Genomic DNA, 18,525 nt, shown 5'->3' with positions numbered 1-18,525 from the left:
ACGGGATTTGATTTAAAATTGATTGGATTTTTTGTTGGAGGGGTGGTTGGAATGGGGAGAGATTATTGATTGTATACACATTTTTATTTTGTCCCTGATGTTTTATTCTCCTTCTTTAGTGGGAGGGGGAAATTAATTTTTATTTTTAAAAAGAAAAATATTTACAATTTTTTCATTTTTTGTACAACTGAAAACAGATCTAAGTATAAAGCATGTTCTAAAGGCAAATATTAAAGTGCAGAAACTTTTGAAAAATGGAATTATTTTACCTTTGTTATTCAGTTGTGAGTCCAAATATATTGATAAAATAGACCTTATTCTCTTACTATTTTTCCTTAAATTGCTAATATAAAGAAAGGTTATTAAAACCTTTTGCTTGGTTGATTTAAAACTACCAGGCACCATACTTTAGTTGTCTTCATTAATATTAAAACTTATACCAAGTGATTTCATGGGTTTGATTCTATAGTTCACTAACTTCTTTAATTTTTTCACAATTTCATAATATGCCCTTTGAACTTCTCTAGACAAAAGGAAAAGAAAACTAAAATAACTCCTCAGGAGGCATTTCCCATTTTTTTCTAAAATATCCCAATGTCATGTTCTAAAAGACCTATTTTGAGGTCTCTTGCCACTATATGTTCCCATGTACTTACATACATACACACATACACACACATAGATAGACATATGCCCCTAGTCAAACTAACAGATAGAACAGGACTCAGGAAAAACAGCACTGTTTGAGTCTTGAATCCAGTGAGAGGTCTAACTTTCTCACAATGTTAGTTTAGAGCCCTTCCTCCTCCATCACTACCGCCACCATTTACCTATCCTAACCCTGAGGAAATAGCAGAAATGTTTATGATTTTAAGATGCTATCATTGGCAGTGAATGTGTTTTATATGATAATTTGATGTAAGCAGAGTCGATTTAAAAATGCCTCCCTCTTTTCTCATTCCTCCCTATCCCCCTACCTGCCCACCCCTTCCATCTTATCTTCCTAGACACAGTGCCAACATAAACTTGCACCGAAAACTGTTGACCAAAGAACTGGATGACATGGGCCTAGACTCATCTCAGCCCTCCCTTAGCAAGGACCTCCGTGATGAATTTTTGGTGAAGATCTATGGTGCTCAGCACCAAATGGGGCTTGATGTAAGGGAAGATGCCTCCTCCCCAGCAGGTACTGAAGATTCCCACATGAATGGCTATGGGAGAGGTATGACTGAAGACTACATGGTCCTAGACCTGAGTACCACCTCCAGCATCCAGTCCAGCAGCAGCATCCATTCCTCCAGAGAATCCGATGCAGGGAGTGATGAAGGGATTCTCCTAGATGACATTGATGGGGCGAGTGACAGTGGGGAATCTGCACACAAGGCTGAAGCCCCTACCCTCCCTGTAGGTATCGGGGCTGAAGTTCCTGGATCCCTCATGTTCAACAGTGTGTCTGTGAGCAATGGTGGAATAATGTGCAACATTTGCCACAAAATGTATAGCAACAAGGGGACCCTGAGAGTGCACTACAAAACAGTGCATTTGAGAGAAATGCATAAGTGCAAAGTCCCAGGTTGCAATATGATGTTTTCCTCTGTGCGTAGCCGAAATCGGCACAGTCAGAACCCTAATCTCCATAAAAACATTCCCTTCACTTCAGTAGATTAGTTTAAGAATGGACACTTCAAATGCCAGCTCTCACCAGATGGCCTCCATGTTTGAACTGCCATATTCAATCTGTGTGTATGTGTGTGTGTGTGTGTGTATATACATATATATGTGTATATATACACACACATATGTATATATACACACATATGCCTGTATGTGTGTACATATATACGTATATTTTTTCTTTAAAAAAAAAAAAAAAGAAAGAAAAACACTAGGTGCTTTTGGGTTTTGTTCTTTTTCCTTTATATTCTTGGGAAAGGGGTGGGATCTTTAAAATGGGGTTTAAAAACAAAATGTCCTTTAAAACACACACACACACACACACACACACACACACACACACACACACACACAAACTTGCAACTAATCCCAAATTTATTATAAAATTACTTGGTCATCTCCAAAGAGACAGCTTGTTGTACCCATGACTGTTGCCTGGAAAAAAAAAAAAAAAAAAAAAAAAAGAGGGGAAAAAAAGGAAACGAAAAAGGAAATTCTAGTTGTCTTTGTGGACTCTAAGGCTTTGAGAGAACCTTCAACTAAAAGCATGGCAGATTCACTTGTAAATATTTAGCCTTGAGAGGCCAATGATGTAAAACAATTGTATTGATGGTTGTTTAACTCTTCTGTTTAATTTTTACAGTTACATTCAGCTGTTATATATGCAGGAAAATAATAGTTTGCTGGCTAGCTCTATCCATTTATGTTAGCTTTAATGCACATTTTTAAAAGATACATGCTCTTGTTTTTACTACCTGCTAGATATAGTGGTAAACAGGTGCTGGCATGCTTTACAGCACTGGTCTGATAAAAAAAAAAATGTCCTGTACTATTACATAAATCCAGTCATGCACTTTTTTTCATACACTACAAGGGGATGTGTAATATCCATGCTTACTTTTTATCCTTAAAACTATTGCCATACTCAGTAAGTGTCTTTTAAAAAAAAATACACTTAGATAAAAATGGTCTGGTCAGTATAGGGCATGAATGCCAAACAAAAGTATTAGTATTAACACAAAACTGCCAACTTTGCACAAGTTTCCAGAAAAGAAAATACAATTAGTCACTCAACATAACCACAGGCCAATTTGTTGGCCACCAGAAAACCGCTTTTAAAAAAATACAACACTTGGTGATTCTTTCAAGTGCTGAATGTTATTAGAATCAACACTGCATCCTTCTTGCTTATATGTTAAATTATATAAAAGGAGAACAGAGTTATGTGGTATGAGACAGCTAAGGCATTTATTCTTTTGAGGAAAGATAATATTTCAGGATACAAAAGCCCAGATTCCTTACTGCAGAACAAAGCTGGGTACAGTAAAAGAGCTGGGTACTCACTTTCAAAGCTTCAATGCTTATATATAATATATATTTTTTAAAGAACAACAACAACAACAAAGCAAGGAAGTCTATTGTGAGGCTGTCTGGTTTGTAGAAATCACTTCAGTTCTTGTATGATTAAACCTGGTTGATGGATATAATCAAAGCCAGTTAATGGATAGCAGAAACACAGCAAAGCTTTGCAAACATGCTGAATCTTATTAATTGAGCAACTTTTCCCTTCTGAAAAGCAGTGAGTAAAATAGAGTCTCTCACTATGTAATATTTTGTATTTCCCCATATGATTCATCAGAGAGGAATGAATGAAAGTCAGACACAGAGCAATCTAGAGTGAAAGGAAGGAGGGAGACTATTCTCCAAATCATTTTTTTGTTTTTGTTTTTGTTTTTGTTTTTGTTTTTTCTGGTGTTTACAAATGTTGCCTGAGCTGGTAAATCACTTTGGCAGCCTGAGCTACCACAACATACTGACTCAATGATGGTATTTACTTAAATTCTGCCTACAGCCAAAACCATTAGGTTGTATATTGTAGACTGTTTTTATTGTTTGGGTTTGTTGTTGGGTTTTTTTTTTTTCCCTCAGTAAAAAACAAAAAACAAGAAATATTTCAACAAACAATATAAAACCAACTTAAAGAGAATGTATTTCTTTTCTGTATTTAATGGCCTAGAACATTTCTCTTATTCATCTGAAATTCAGAAATACCTTTTGTTTAAAGTTTCAGGTTGTTTTCATTTCTTATGTGTTTTTGTAATTCTTTTTTCTAACTTTCACATCAGCTTTGCTTCTGTTAAATTTGCCAAAGGAAACTGTCAATATGTTTCTTTTTTGTTCCTTTAAGTTTCATTGTACCTCACAGTATTTATTGTTTCCAAAAATAAGCATCATTACAATGCTGAGGAGTCAGTATTTGTTTTTGTAAAAATTCCAGAAACAATATGTCCAAGAGCTTTATCTTTTTTATTTTTTATTTTAATTTTTACTTTGTTAATGCTATGGGGTTCCTTTACATCTTCCTTGTTTCTACAGTGAGAAAAAGACCAAAAGTATTACAGATACAGAAGAAACCACATTAAAAGCTACATATCAAAAGTAACATGTTTACAGTGAAAAGCTGAGGAATTACTATGACCATTGGATTTTGTTCTTTTTTTTTTTTTAAATTCCCCAGAATTACTTCTCTTTGTTGAATAGACAGAGATTGTTTTCTTTGTATGATGCCATACTTATGTACAATATTCCTATGAAACATGGCACTAGAATAATGAATGTGCATTCTCTTTCAGTGAAGGGATCCATTCAGCAGGGTTTTAGACTACAATGTTGTCCACCTCCCCAGTGACTAGATAAGCCAAAAGTTGAAGAGTCAGCCAAAATAACAAAGCCAAAAGTTGAAAATTTAGCCCAAATAACAAAATAGTGAAAAACACTGGCTTTTGAATATACATGTAGTCAAAATAAATGGCACATCTGGCTTTATTAAAAACACATACTTTTTGGAGTAGTATTAAAAAGTATGCACTTTGGTCAGAGTATTAGAAATTATCTTGTATCAAATCAATGTCTTTTCCATATTTTTCTTTAACTTTGTGTCAGCCAAGAAGAGGTCAAGTGGCCTTAGTAAGTGAGTTAAAATCATGACTCTGAATATCAATCAGGTCATCTTAGCAACCAAACAAAGCTTAGAACTAATAGGTTTGTCACAGACTTTAAACCATGCTAATAGAATGTATCCAAATTAGAAAAAGAGAACAGTAAAGACAAAGAAGCTCTAGAAAAAAAATTCCCCCAGCACAGAGGGATAGAGATAAATGCTAGACTGTTTGGCGTTTTTTAAGTATTTGCCCTCTCTGCTAATGTGCTGGTCTACCTTGGGTCCCTTAAGTTATAGTAAGCTTTAATACTGAGCTGGTAAAATGGACCAACATTTTTAAAATATAAAGAGCTGATTTTTATTTAAGTTTAGTAGAGTAAGGGAGGAAGGGTACCACACCATATAGGAAACAAAATCCTGAAATCTTCAACTCACCTAAAACTGACACCCATAATGAGGATCTAAGCAGATATTTGAAGAGCTTCACATATGCACAGCTTAACTAAAACTAGTATTTTAGTTCTTCTTGGGAAGAGGGTAGGATGTGGATAAGCCACATTTTAGCCAATGAACCCTTCATCTTTCTCATTTTGTTTACATCAGGTTTTCCTCTCCTTACCCACTTTCACTAGAAATATCATTCATTTGCTATCATTTGCTGAATGGAATGTTAGGAAGATTTTAATTCCCAATGAAAAGAGGTTCAGTTGCCAGTTGATTAATTGCAGCCAGAATTTGTACTACAAGTACTATTAAAGTAGTGTGATTTTTTTTTTTAAGGTGCATGCTCACTACTGTTTAAACTTCCTGTTTTCACCATTTACACACACACACACCCATATACATATATATGTATATTTTTGTAAATACCCAGAAGTTTTAATTCACAATAATTTTGCATGCTAAATTTATTTAAAAGGAAGAACAAGAAAGAAAAGAGGAATAATCAAGAAAGGCTAATTTTGCCTAGAGGTTTTTTTTTCTTTTTTAAAACAAAAAAAAGGAGGGGGGCCTCAAAATTCAGAGTGAAACCTGTGTTCTATTGTTAATGTATTCAACCATGCAAAACAACTGGACATATTTCAGTCTTGATCTGGATACCACATTTCAGTCAACCCAAGATATTCTAAAAGTAAAGATGTTAATACTGCCCAGATCTCATGTAAAGACCTGCCTAGCATTTTAAATAAAATCTTTCTCAGTCCTCTCCCAATGGTGCCACTGTGGTAACCAACACTGTACATGCCATGTGATCCCTTGGTTGCTGATTCTCCTTTCCAATCAGTAAGATGAGGGAGGCTAATAGACCCATTTATTTGGCAATGGCCCATTGCGCTGGAAGTGCCAAGAGTGGGCTTCTGCCAGGGAAACCTTCCTTCCTTTACTCAGGGGAACCATGCACTAGGCTTCCACTAGATAAAACGTGCACTTTCCTCTTTCTTTCTTCCACTCAAGATATGTGCCAACCAACTGTGGATGGAGCCATGTGAAACTTAAAAAGGAAATAAGCCAGCATTGCAGCCAGATGGAGAGGAATGATCTGTGGTTATAATTTGACCTGAACAGTTCTAACTTGTACTTGGTCTGTTTGCAGTGGTTTCATGGACCAGCATAATAAATACAATTGAATTGTAATAAGTCACAGTACATATGCTGCTATAAAAATACAAATCATGCAGCAGAAATTTATTTTCTTCCACATTATAAATATACCTCTGCTTTTCTTATGACTTATGTTAACTTTTTTTCCTCAAAGAAATTTATGTGTGTCTCTTCTATATTTTACATTGCCAGTCTTTTCTTTTAGTGGAATTGAGTGTTGTTACTTTTCTCCATGTCTTTCTTTTTTATTCATTTTCCCTCCACACTTTTCCCTCTCTCTTTTTGTTCGTTACTGAGGGGAAAAAATATGGTTCTTTTTACAAATTAAGAAATGATAGGTTCTCAGAAAATGCCTAAGGATCACAAAGTACCCTTCCAGAGAGAAAGTGAAAAGTATATTTAAAAAAAGAAGAATTAACAATTTCTGAAGTAACTAGAAGATACTGTTAACTAAGAAAGGATTGACTACTCCTGCTAGTCACTGTGGAAGTGAGACCAGTGACTGAATAACCTCAAGGTACATTGTTATCCATTTGATTCCCCAAATTTGGGATGACACTTTCAGTGACTATGAGAGAGAATATGGTAGAATCATTGACCCCAGAGTGGGGAAAAGTAGCAGTGAATGATGGGAGTTTTCTGTAAGGAAAACAGAAATCCAGTGGAAGAGCTTTGGAGTTCTTTAAATGCTAGTAGAAGGGTATAGTATAATGAGTATACCAAAAGGCTGCTGCTGTTTTCTGAATGGAAAGAGAATTATGAAGGTCACAGAGAAAGAAAAGTTGCAGAGAGTCAGCTAATGTTCACTAATCATGGAGTTATCCAGAAGATAACTTGAATGGTGATATAGATACTAATGCCAGCTGGTATGATTCAGTTTCTGTTCGAAGCAGCCATGATTATATTATTTGAGTAGATAAAAATCTGAACAAAATATAATCCCATAATCTACTTTTATTAGAGGGCCTATAGAGTTTTTTTTTAAATTCTTTCAATTTTCATTTTTTCTTTTCACCCAAAGCTTCACTGTATGCTAGCCTAAGCCTCTTGTTCATTTATTACCATATATCCATGTTCTATCCAAGGCTCACCTTCCAGTCTCTCACATGAACTTCTAAAGCTCCACCAATATGTTTGTGCTAGATCATCATCACTTTATCAATTGAACCCTAAAATGTTTCAATTACTACTCAGTCATCTTTCTCCATCTTCCATTTCCCCATCTTCAGGTTCTCTGGTCCTGGTCTTAACTTTATACTGAACTAAAATGGATAGAACAAATAGGGAAGGACAGGAGAGATCCTAGGCAGTAAATCTATCCCAAATTCCAGTATTTGCCATGTGATTAAAAAAAAAATTCAAAATCTTTGCTTATATAGGGTTAAAAAAAGGAAAAAAAAAACATTAAAAGCCTATCCCAGTTGGGTTAATATTGTTATTCATTATACAATATTTCTTTAAAAGAAGCAATATGCTATACTTGTCATAAAAAGTGTTGTTTCATTCCTCTGCTCTAAATTGTGGCATTGTAAATCCATTTGACCTTTACTGGCGAAAAAAAATACTCCTCCCTCTTTTTTTTTTTTTTTTTTTATTTTATAAAGTAGCATGACAAGGCTCAGTGTGTAACAAATAGTGGACCATTACAAAACGAGGGAGAAAAAAACCAAGGCAAGCAGCAAGAAGCTTCAGCTCAATTTCACCTCATATCTTTCTAATAACTTACTTGTCACTTTATTACCTTCCAGTAATGTGAACGCTGCTGACAAGACTGTCACACTAACAGCAGACAACACCCTCTCGTCCTCAGCCCCAGTTCCCCCAGCTACTTATTGCACTGGCCCTGAAGGGACATAAACTAATAGTGTGCTTTCAAGTTCAGCACTTGGCCATCAAATATAAAAGGATGCGTAATTGCCTGTTTATCCCTTGTGAAGGAGAAATTGAGTACAAGAACTAGGCCTTCCCACTGAGTTCCCTGATGCAGGCTCACACTTTAACAGTCTTCGCCCACCACACACTCCCCCCGCTCTCCCTCTCTCTGTCTGTCTGTCTGTCTCTCTTCTCTCCCCTTCCTTTTTTTTCTCTCCTATTCCTTCCCTCTTTTCCTCCCTTCTACATAAACACATACATATCTGTAATGAGTGAAAGATGGTCCCATGTGGACATCCAAGCTAGATCTTTGGGAAGCCCAAACTGGCTCAGGTGGCCCCTCTAAGGCTATTAAGACAGTCACAAGATGACTTTTCAAACAAAGGTTCAGACCACTAGGCAAGGCTACCTATAAGGGAGATCTTGTTTATGTTTGTTGCTTATTTGAAATTAATAGGCTATGGCCTTAGAAGTTTTCCATGGTTTTGTACACTGAGAAAATAGCAAAACTGATCTTATTTCTCACCAGAATCTAGAGTATGGGAGGAGTTAATGAGGAAAATTGTTTAAAATCTCTTTTACCCTGCATGAAAGGCATTGCCAAAAAGAATTTATTTTTTAAGCAGAGTGACTCAAGTAGATTGGTTGAGCTTAAGTAGAACATAGGAAGAAAATTTAACACATTTATGCTTACCCAAGGTTCTCAATATTTAGATACCTGTCCAAAGACTAGGATTCCCCCTTACCTGTAGTATATTGTCTAAGAATATTAATCATTTTCTATCAATTCAGCTGGACTGACAATCTGAAGAGACTGAAGGCAGTAGACCTTTGGTTTATCCATTGATGTAACATTTTCTAGTAGCTTTGTATAAATTTTGTTTTTAAAATACAAGTACCCTGACTGGGGAATAATGATTAAAAAATAAAATGAGGTCTATGAAATGGAAAGATGCACTACAACTCAATCTTAAAACTGAAGCTGAAGTCTTAAATATCTCTAACCAAACTTTGCCTGTAGATATTGGCTATCTTTCTTGCATTGTTAAATCACCACATTAGGATGCAGATAAAGTGACTAATTGGTAATTAGCAAATGACAACATCTATAAGTGTATTACATTTCCCCAAACAACTTTGCTACAAAAATCATTAATAAATTATAACTCTTGCCTTAATGTTGTAAAACCCCAGTAATAGGACATTTGGCTGATCATCTGTTAGTAGCATTTTTCTTGTAGAATCTAGGTGCTTTTATGAAGTTTAACCAAAAATTCCGTTTTCATGGACCCACGTAGTGATAGGCTAGATATACCTATGTTTACAATGATATGCTTTTTTGCCACACAGATGATGTCATGTTATCTCCAGTCCCCCAAAAGATGAATCTGTCTGTCCATGAACAATGAACAGACTCTGTGTCCCTATGAGTCCCCACATGTTCACACTCCAGCTAAACCCATTAGTCAAGCTAAGAAGTGATGAGATGTTATTTTTGAAGCAGGATTTAGAAGGAAGGGGAAAAAAAAAACTGATTAGAAGAATTGGAAAATGGGCAATGGGATTCTTTCTGAAGAAAATAAGTAAGCCTTCAGTGCAAGTTGAAATTAAACATTTTGTTAAGCAGTGACGAAGGATGTGAATAAAAAGATAGCACTTTGAAAAAGGTTTTTTGAGTTGGAGATGGAAGACATTTGGTTGGCGTGCTTTTGAAGGTCTCCAATCTTTCTATATCTTGTAAACATTTATCCAAACAAGTATTCTAATAGAGCCTAATAATGTTAATATTAAAAAACTTGGTTGCCAAATTGTAGATTCCAAGTTAAGGATTTTGCTTTTTTTTTCTCCATAAGTAAAAGGGTAGCCTATCTAAGAAAGTTCTGTTAAGTTTCCAAAAAAAGTTTATTCAGAATTTCTTCTATTTAGTCTATGCCATCTTCTTGGAATCTTGGGGGGTGATATTTTAACAAAAATGAAGAGAAACAGATGGTGTAAATATATTTCTTGCAGAAAGAGTATCTGAGTGATACACCAAGATTTTATGAGGCTTCCTGTTGCCAAATGAGATGTTGAGATAATGCACAGTTAAGATGGCAAACTCATCAATTGTTAAACAGACTCTGCCCACTTTTGTTAGGGGGTGCAAGGATTGAGAAGGTGACTGGGGAGATGGAGAGGGGAGTGGGAGCTTGGCTACTTGCATAAGCACAGTTCATCTATCTGTTTTAGGAAAGAAATAAAAGAAAAATTCAAAGCTCTAATCTCTTCTACACATGGAAAACTGACCTGAAAAATTTTCAGTAGATGCCTATCTGCCTTTCTCCTTTCAATGGTAGGGGAGGATACATCATCCCTTCCTCTTTATTCTAGCTGTGAATTGGTATGATAGCACTGAGAATTCTACATGATTCATGAGGTATTACTCTTGATCTCCCAAACAATGTGCTAAGTTAATAGGTTCACTTGAGATGTATAAACTAGGGCTGATTGTTTTTTGTTTTTTGTTTTTCATCTAGTACTCAACTTGGAGAATTTTTGCATGTCTTTGTACAGTAATCCAATCTTCTCATTGCTTACCTGAATCTTTCTTTACTTTCCCAGCATCACTTCCATGTCCCTATGCTTTCCTCCAATCTATGGCCCCACCCCTTTGGCCTCAAAAAGAAAAAAAAAAATCCTCTTCCTCATTCTAATCCCTTTGGAAATGATGTGTCCCATTCCACCCAGGGTTATCATAAAGTGAATAAGTGAATGAGATATTCTAGTATTATATATTCTGATATGACTGTTTAGCAATATGAAATATGATACACTGGCTTTCCTGTGTAAACTTTGCTTCTGATGCCCAGTAAAGTATGCTTGCCACTTTCCACCAGTTCTTATATTAAAAATGGGGCAAAATCCGGGTGGGAGACAGAAAGAAAGAAGGGAACATTCTGTTTTTTGAGACTTCCTAGTTCCTTCAGTATGCAAATAACTTAACAGTGTGATAATGATTAAACAATAATGCAGTCAGGGTACCCAGAGAAGGGAAAAAAATGTTGATTTCCATTTTACTTCCCATGTACCCTATTTGCTATATTCTGTGAATTGGTATTTCCCTTGCTTTTGTCTTGTTTCCCCTAAAAGGTGTGGGGAGGAAAAGCTTTCTGTTCTTTACAGTAGTTCCTAGAGTTAGCCCATTGAGGATTGAGCATTTAATAAGATGTCTCAAGTTTATTCTTGGGGAAATATTTTCTCATGCACCCCAAACCTGTTGGTCAAGAATAGACCTGTTTGAGTTAACCCTGTATATTGTCCAACAGAAGTGGCCTATTTTAAAAGGAATTGAAATGTCTTCTGGGAGAAAGATTGCAGCAAAAGCGTGTCCTATTCCTTTCCCAGGATTTGGGGATTAGCCTCTTTTGTTTGTTAGTCACTTCCATGGACTTTCCTGCTAAAACCTGTTTGCAGAACTGAACTCTATATTACAAAAAGATGAGATCACTGCACCAAGGGACAGGGAAAGCTTGCATCACGTTGATCTATAATTGTGACATTGGTAGCTTCATAAATACTGTATGTACCCTAAACAAGGTTTTGTTGTTTGTTTGTTTGTTTTTTGATGCTTTCATTAGTAGTATGAGGGAATTAAAAGTCCTTTTTAATTTGATATTTCTTTTTGTTGTATTTTCTGTACTATAACTGTCTGCAGTATGTCTTTTGCATAAAATGCATAAGGGTTTGGGGATGTAAATGGAATTTTATTCATATTTTGTCCAAATACCTCTTGTAATTTGTATCAAAATTCTTGTACAATTTTTATATTAAAGATTTATCAATCACTGAATTTTTTATCCTCTTGATTTCACACTGACTTGATCAATTCAATTAGACTTTTTAAAAATATGCTTGTTAATTCATCCCTTCTCATATATTAGTCCATAGGCTTTTTAAAAAAATTTTTATAATGATTAGATATATCTCTTGCATCACCCTCTTTACTGTTGGATCATCCCAGTCTAAATACATTTAATTCAATTGTACATGCATTTATTAAGCACCTACTATTGACCAAAACTAATGATAGCCCCAAACAAAAACAAAAGTGTTCTTGCATCTGGTAACATATTCTACTTGGACAAAACATCAAGTACACAAATAACTAATATGTTCATAAAAGACAAAATAATTTTAGGAAAATGAGATAAGAAACAAAAGTAAGGAGTGAGCTAACTTGATTTATATAGCCTTACTTTGATGGAATAAGATAATCATTACCTGATTATGGTGAGGGCATAATGAGAAGTCTATAACTGTTCGCAATGAATCTTGAAACTATTTAATACAGCATACCTCCTGAAAAAGGGACAAATGGTATCTCACTTGTCCAGAGAGAAGATACTGAGTTGTAACAAAATACTGGGGAACCCTTTAATGTGCTCACTATATCCTTAATCTGAGTTCTTTCCTCCTACCCAAAATATTCCCCCTTTGGATGTCATTTAGGAGTCCCCTTCTTTTTCACCCAGAGGAGGGGTGAGGGAACCAGGGAAATGTCTGTGTCTGTGAACAGAAAAATGAGCTGTTTTTTCCTTTCACATTCATAGGGCACAGCAGACAGAATGATGACTCTATTTTTTTCGGGCCTAAACGCTTGTGTTTCAGTTCGTATTCTCCTGGCAATGATTTTCTGCAGATCGTGCTTGTTATATCTGGAAATAAAACCAGCAGATGGGAAGATGTCATAATCGGCGACATTTCCTCCCTTGCTCACAGGGCTGGAGGGACCGTGAAAAGGAGGCCGCATTATGGCAGATTTGACTCAGCATTGTTTAGAAATGGCATACTAATTCCATCTCTTCAGACATTCCTAGTTAAGAAGTTAGGCTAACCCAGCTCTTCAGCTGTTGGCCAGCTCCCCAGGCCAAATTTGGGGATGCAAACAGTATTTTTCCTTCATCTGTCCCCAGCGCTGTATTTTCATGGATCTCTCCAGCCGCCCCTGACCTTTTTGTTTCTTGTGTGCAAAGCTTTTTCACCCCAAACCCTCCCCATTTTCATTTTGTCTGCAAGCCGAGGGATATTAGCTAAACAGACACAATAGGACGTCCCTGGTAAGGGCCTTCACAAAGGAGGTGGAGAGGCTGTTGACTGTGGTCATCTGGCTTTCATCAGATCGACATAAATAACCCAATAAGGTACTGGATGACTTTAATCTATGACTGCTGTGCAGTCCTCCGTTACTTCGCCCGAGAGCCGGATCCTCCCCTCGGTTAGTGCAGTAGCTTCCCCCCTGGATCTGTGTTTCCCACCCTCGCAGCTCTGCTCTTTTCTGTGTTGTGTTCATTTCTCTCAGGTGCATTCAGAAAGGGGGGTTGGGGGGCGGAGCAGGGGAGGGGTGGAGAGAAAAGCCATGAAAGGTTAAGCAACTTTGGGAAAGTCAACCTTTGTGGAGGCATGTGGTTACCTCCCATATTATTAAATGTCATAGATGTGTTAATGCAGTTTTGCAAGGAAGCCAAGCCTAATTATGATCTTTTCATCTGTCATAACACATCTATAATTGGCATGAGTTCTCCCTTAAATAGCAGCTTTTTTTTTTTTTTTAATGGGAGGATTTCCACAGTCAGAGAGGAGATATTAGCAGGCACCCATAAAAGGCAGATCTTGGCACAACGGAAGCTCGCTGCCTGGGGAAGAGCCAGTCACTCACGCAGGGCCACTGGAAGACTTGCCGCCTGATTGTTTGTTCCGCGTCTGTTGGTGATATGACAGGAGATTAAGTGCTGCTAATCTAATCAACAGGCTCCCGCGACAATGAAGGTTGGGGAGGGCAGCCCTGGCGGGGGAGGCTGAGAAGGGGGTTAGATCAGGGAAGAGAATATTGAATTGCCTGAAGTAATACTGGGGGGGGGGGGGGGATGAAGTCTATTGATCTTCACAAGGTGCCGTTATTTTAGTCATGTGACTCCCGCACACCCAATCATTACCCATATTCATCAGCGACAGCATAATGAACAGAGGTATTGATCAGTAAGGCCAGCCGCACAGATTTCCCAACAGTGCTAGTTCACGTTGATAGGTCTCCAATGGGACTACATGCAAGTGCAGCCCAGTAACATAACTTATTGTGTTCTCAGGTCTCCCATTGATTTTGTTTGAAGGGGGAGAGGTGAAGGGGAAAAAAAAAACCCTCACCATCATTGTACACAGTGCTCCTCCCTTGACCTTTTTCTGAAGAGTTCCTTGCAAAGAGAACACTGAAGGACAGTCAACAAGTAATCAATCCTTTTGTAAGTTTTTGGTGACCACCACACGAACCCAATGGTCAGCGGCTGCTGCCAGTCAGTCATTCATCCAATGTAGCGTAGCTCCTGCCTACAGGGTCTTGATTTACAGACGTTGGTCTGACCTGGAGAGTGCTGGACAGAGCTAAGCGCCATCAAGCCTGCTGAGCTTGCTCTCCCTCCAGATGAACATGTAGCTTTGGAGCCATGATCACCTTATGCTAAGGTGGATGTGGCACAAAGCTAATGAATTACAATTTTAGGGCTGCTGACCCCCAACCCAGCGGTACCAGTAAGTCTCCAACCTTCTAAGTCTGATGAAGGAGACCTCATCAAAATGCAGCTTCTAGAAGGCATCTATAACCTAGTGCTTAGCTTGTGTCTTACCATTTTGTTTTCTTTGGGGAGACTTGGCTGCTCATGACTCATGGGGGCTCTTTGTGTTCTTCTCCAGAGTTAGTTGTGACCCATATGCCTTAATCGTGAGGAGCCGTGTTCTGCCTAAGAGGCTACATGCTACTTAAAATTCCACTGCATTGCTCCAGATCATTAAACCACCAGAAAAAATAAAGGATTAAGGAAAGGAGTGGCAGTTATAAAGAAGGAAAAAACCCCAAAATATCCATCTTTTCAAGAGCCAGGGAATCATAAAGTAATCCCCCCATCTTTCTTGATCATAATAGAGCAATATGCTGGTAACATGTTAGAAAAACAATAACTTCTCAATAACATCCTACAGTTGTTTCCCCTGAACTAAAATTTACCTCCTCATGTACCTCTTGGAGACATCCTGATTTTAAGGAACCCAGACTTCCTTCTTTTTGTCTGTACATTAGAACCATCATCAATAGATGACAACAACAACAACAAAAGACCTAGGAGATTCCTAGTCCAGTCCCCTTATTTTATAAACAAAGAAACTGGATCCAAGAGAGTTGAAATTGTTTGCCTAAAGTCACACATTTAATAAGTGGCAGATTCATGTTCCAGACCCAGCACCTCTGGTTCTAATTCCAGCACCCTATTCTCAGCACCACTTTGCAAATTTTAATCAGTCTTACCTTGATCAGTGGACATGTCCATCCTGTGAAGCATCTTCTCTCTTTCAGGACTTAATGAAACACCAGTGTCCCCTTCAACCTTTTTTCCCCCTTATTTCTTCTTCCCTTCCTCCCCATTATAGTTTTCTGTTCATTTTTATTTTCCTGGTATATACCTCTTTTAAAAAAAAATCATTCAATATATTTTGATCCTTTCGGGTTGGAATGTAGCTTGACTTCTTTTCAAATATAAGAGCTTAAGGGAAAAAAGAAACCAAATTGCTCCAATAATTTTAACTCCTGGGTTCCACGTGTTGGGGAGCAACTTCACATTATTGGAATGTTTCAAAAAATGTTCATAAACAATTGAATTTGGAGATTATCAAGGCCCTGGGTATGTGCTGTCTGATGTGATTTAAAATTATTAGAACACTTATATGTTTTTAGAGAAATTCATTCTTACAAATTTAAGTGCTATTAACAATTCAAAGCACTCTCATAATTTCCCATCTGTGTGCTTCCTCAAGATCTCATGTCCAATTTTTATTCTTCTTCTTTTTTTTTTTCTTCTTAAATGGAGAAATCTCTTCCAAACTTTCACAAAGTCATTTGCAGCCTGAAAACAAAATGCTTATTTGATTAATTTCAGATGTCCCATCAATTTGTTTTCAACAGAAAGTAATTCTGCAGGATGTTGTGCTTTCAGCCTTCTGTGCTCTCAAAACCACAAACCTGTATGTTTGAAAATACAGCTCCCTCCAAAATCCTCAATATCACCCAGGGAGCTGACAATGTGCTGCTGTCTTTTGGGATTACACGAAGCCTTTTTTATTTTCAATAGATGACTGCTCCCTGGAACTTACACATGCATCAAGGGTAGGTAATAGACTGGAGTCCACTGGACTCGATCTATATGTCCGTAACTCCTTATCTGTATTAACCTCTCCAGACCTCAGTTTTCTTATCTGTAAAGGCAGTATTGATTGGACAAGAAGGTCCCATCTAGCTATAAATGCTATATTTGTGAAAGCAGAATGGGTAAAAAACTATTTTTTTTTATTGCTGATTTATTGTTGATTTTTATAAGCTTGGAAACTCACTGGACCAAAGTAAATTAGTTATTTGTTGCCAAACCTCAAGTCAGGAAGACTTGAGTTCAAATGTATCCTCAGACACTTACAAAATGTCCTTTTTGCTGCTGTTTCTTTGTCTGTAAAATGAACTGGAAAAGGAAACAGTAAAGTACTCTATCATCTTTGCCAAAACAAACAAACAAAAAAACTCAAATGCGATCACAAAGAGTTGCATACACAGTTTAAATTACTGAACAACAAAAACAAGGACTAGGGAGTTTCTCTGGAGAGGTACTGATATGTGAAGAAAATTACCTACCTGAACTTGCATTTTCCTAACTCTGAGACTAAAACATTACATGGCTTGTTTTACACATATGAGTCTTTCTAGATAAATAGCAAAATGCCTTTTTTTTTTTTTCAGGGACATTATTGCCTTGAATTAATTATTCAATCAGCAAGCCTATTAGCTCCAATAGTGTCAGGCTCTGTGCTAGAGGCTGGAGATACAAAGCCAGAAGCCAACAGGCCTTGCCCTGAAGAAGCTTACATTTTAATGGGGGATATAACATGCCCATGTACAGGTATTTCCAAAACAGAGACAAGGAAACCTGTGGGGGTGGGAGGGAAGATACCAACAAGATATCCCTCAAAGGCCCAGCATCATAATATGCACAAAATAGGAGCTCATTAACTATTTCTTAAATGAATGAATGGGTTTCCTTTAATCAAAACTAACAGATAGTATGAGGTTTATGCATAATAATAGGGGAGCAATGTAGGAGACATATCCAGAAGGTTCCACTGCCCAAAACACTATTTTATCTAGCTGCTCACTAACATCAGAAATTATGTGAGCTGACAGCAAACCGTTTCATTCATAAAGGGAAGTCTTAAAAAAAAAAATTCCAAATTTAAGTCTGCCAGGAGAGAAAATGCAATTTATCACACTTAGTACCTGGTACATAGTAGGTAGGTATTTAATGATTTTTTAAACTGTCTATTCAGGTGAATAAATGAATGAAATCAGATCCTTTCTGAACAGGGCAAGGGAATAATAAACAGGAAGCAGCAAAAAAAGGAAAAGTAGGTTGTTAAACTCTTTTATGTCAGGGATACTCTTTATCAATCCAGTGAAGCCTATAGACTTCTTAGGATTTTTGTTGCCTATGTTCGTAATGGAAGGAAATGCTAGATTTCAGTTAGAAATTAGTAAAAATGTAATTTTTCCCACTGAATTTCATAAACACCCCCACCTAAAATCTACCCGTGGACCCTTCTGGAGATTCTCTGGCTCCCAAGTTAAGAACTTTTTGTTTAGTCACCAATGACAACTTGGATCTCTTACACCATTTTGCCTATGATGGCCCTGCCAATAGATCCTTAAATTATGTCTCTTCACAGCTTATAATATCACTCAACTTTTAGTCAACAGTGATGATGTCAACCAGAACAACTAATGCTAAGGGTAAGCTTCATTAAATAAGTCAGAGTAAGACAGAATTACAGATGGGAAAGGCCTGTAGCTCTCTGCCCTAGTTGTATCTTGTATTCAGCTCTGGGCAACACTTTTTAATGAGAACATTGATAAATTGGGAAAGAGGAACAAAACTGTTTTTTGCTTCTCTTTGTATATTCAGAACTTAGCACAATGTCTGACACATTATAAGTGCTAAGTGAGTAATAAATGTTTTTTGATTGAATGACTGAAGACCTTGAATTCATACTGTATAAGGAACAGTTGAAGGAATTTGCAATGTTTAACGCTCAAATGTTTGAAAGGTTGGCACTTAAAAAGAGATGAGTCTTTTTTCTCTTTGGCCCCAAAGGGCAGAAGTAAGAGTGGTTTGATAAAAAGAAAAAAAAATTCTATCAATTAGAACTATCCAAAAATGGCATGACTGCATTGGAAGATAGTGAGCTTCCTTTCCTTAGGAGGCCTTCTAGCAAAGCATGTAAATTCCCTGAGGTCCAGGAATAGTTCTCATTTTCTTTTTTCCTCAGCATTTAACCCAGTAACTGAAGCCAGGCAGAGAATGAGTGCTAACAAATGC

The 18,525-nt window shown here is 37.1% G+C and overlaps 1 protein-coding gene across 10 annotated transcripts in view; it reads left to right on the top strand.

The window, feature by feature from the left end:
• BNC2 (basonuclin zinc finger protein 2) overlaps positions 1-5,602 on the top strand; it is a 530,176-nt gene extending 524,574 nt beyond the window's left edge. For 8 of the 10 annotated variants that reach the window (XM_074282946.1, XM_074282950.1, XM_074282948.1 and 5 more), the window contains one exon: positions 1,008-5,602. In XM_074282946.1, coding sequence (XP_074139047.1) covers positions 1,008-1,668 — 661 coding nt within the window. In that variant the 3' untranslated portion in view covers positions 1,669-5,602. The remainder of the gene's footprint in view (positions 1-1,007) is intronic. The other 2 variants (XM_074282945.1, XM_074282953.1) reach the window with 2 other exon arrangements.
• Positions 5,603-18,525: the final 12,923 nt, after the last annotated feature.

Source organism: Sminthopsis crassicaudata, chromosome 1 (assembly GCF_048593235.1).
Source record: "Sminthopsis crassicaudata isolate SCR6 chromosome 1, ASM4859323v1, whole genome shotgun sequence".
NCBI lineage: Eukaryota > Metazoa > Chordata > Mammalia > Dasyuromorphia > Dasyuridae > Sminthopsis > Sminthopsis crassicaudata.
This window is presented reverse-complemented; position numbering and strand designations above follow the sequence as displayed.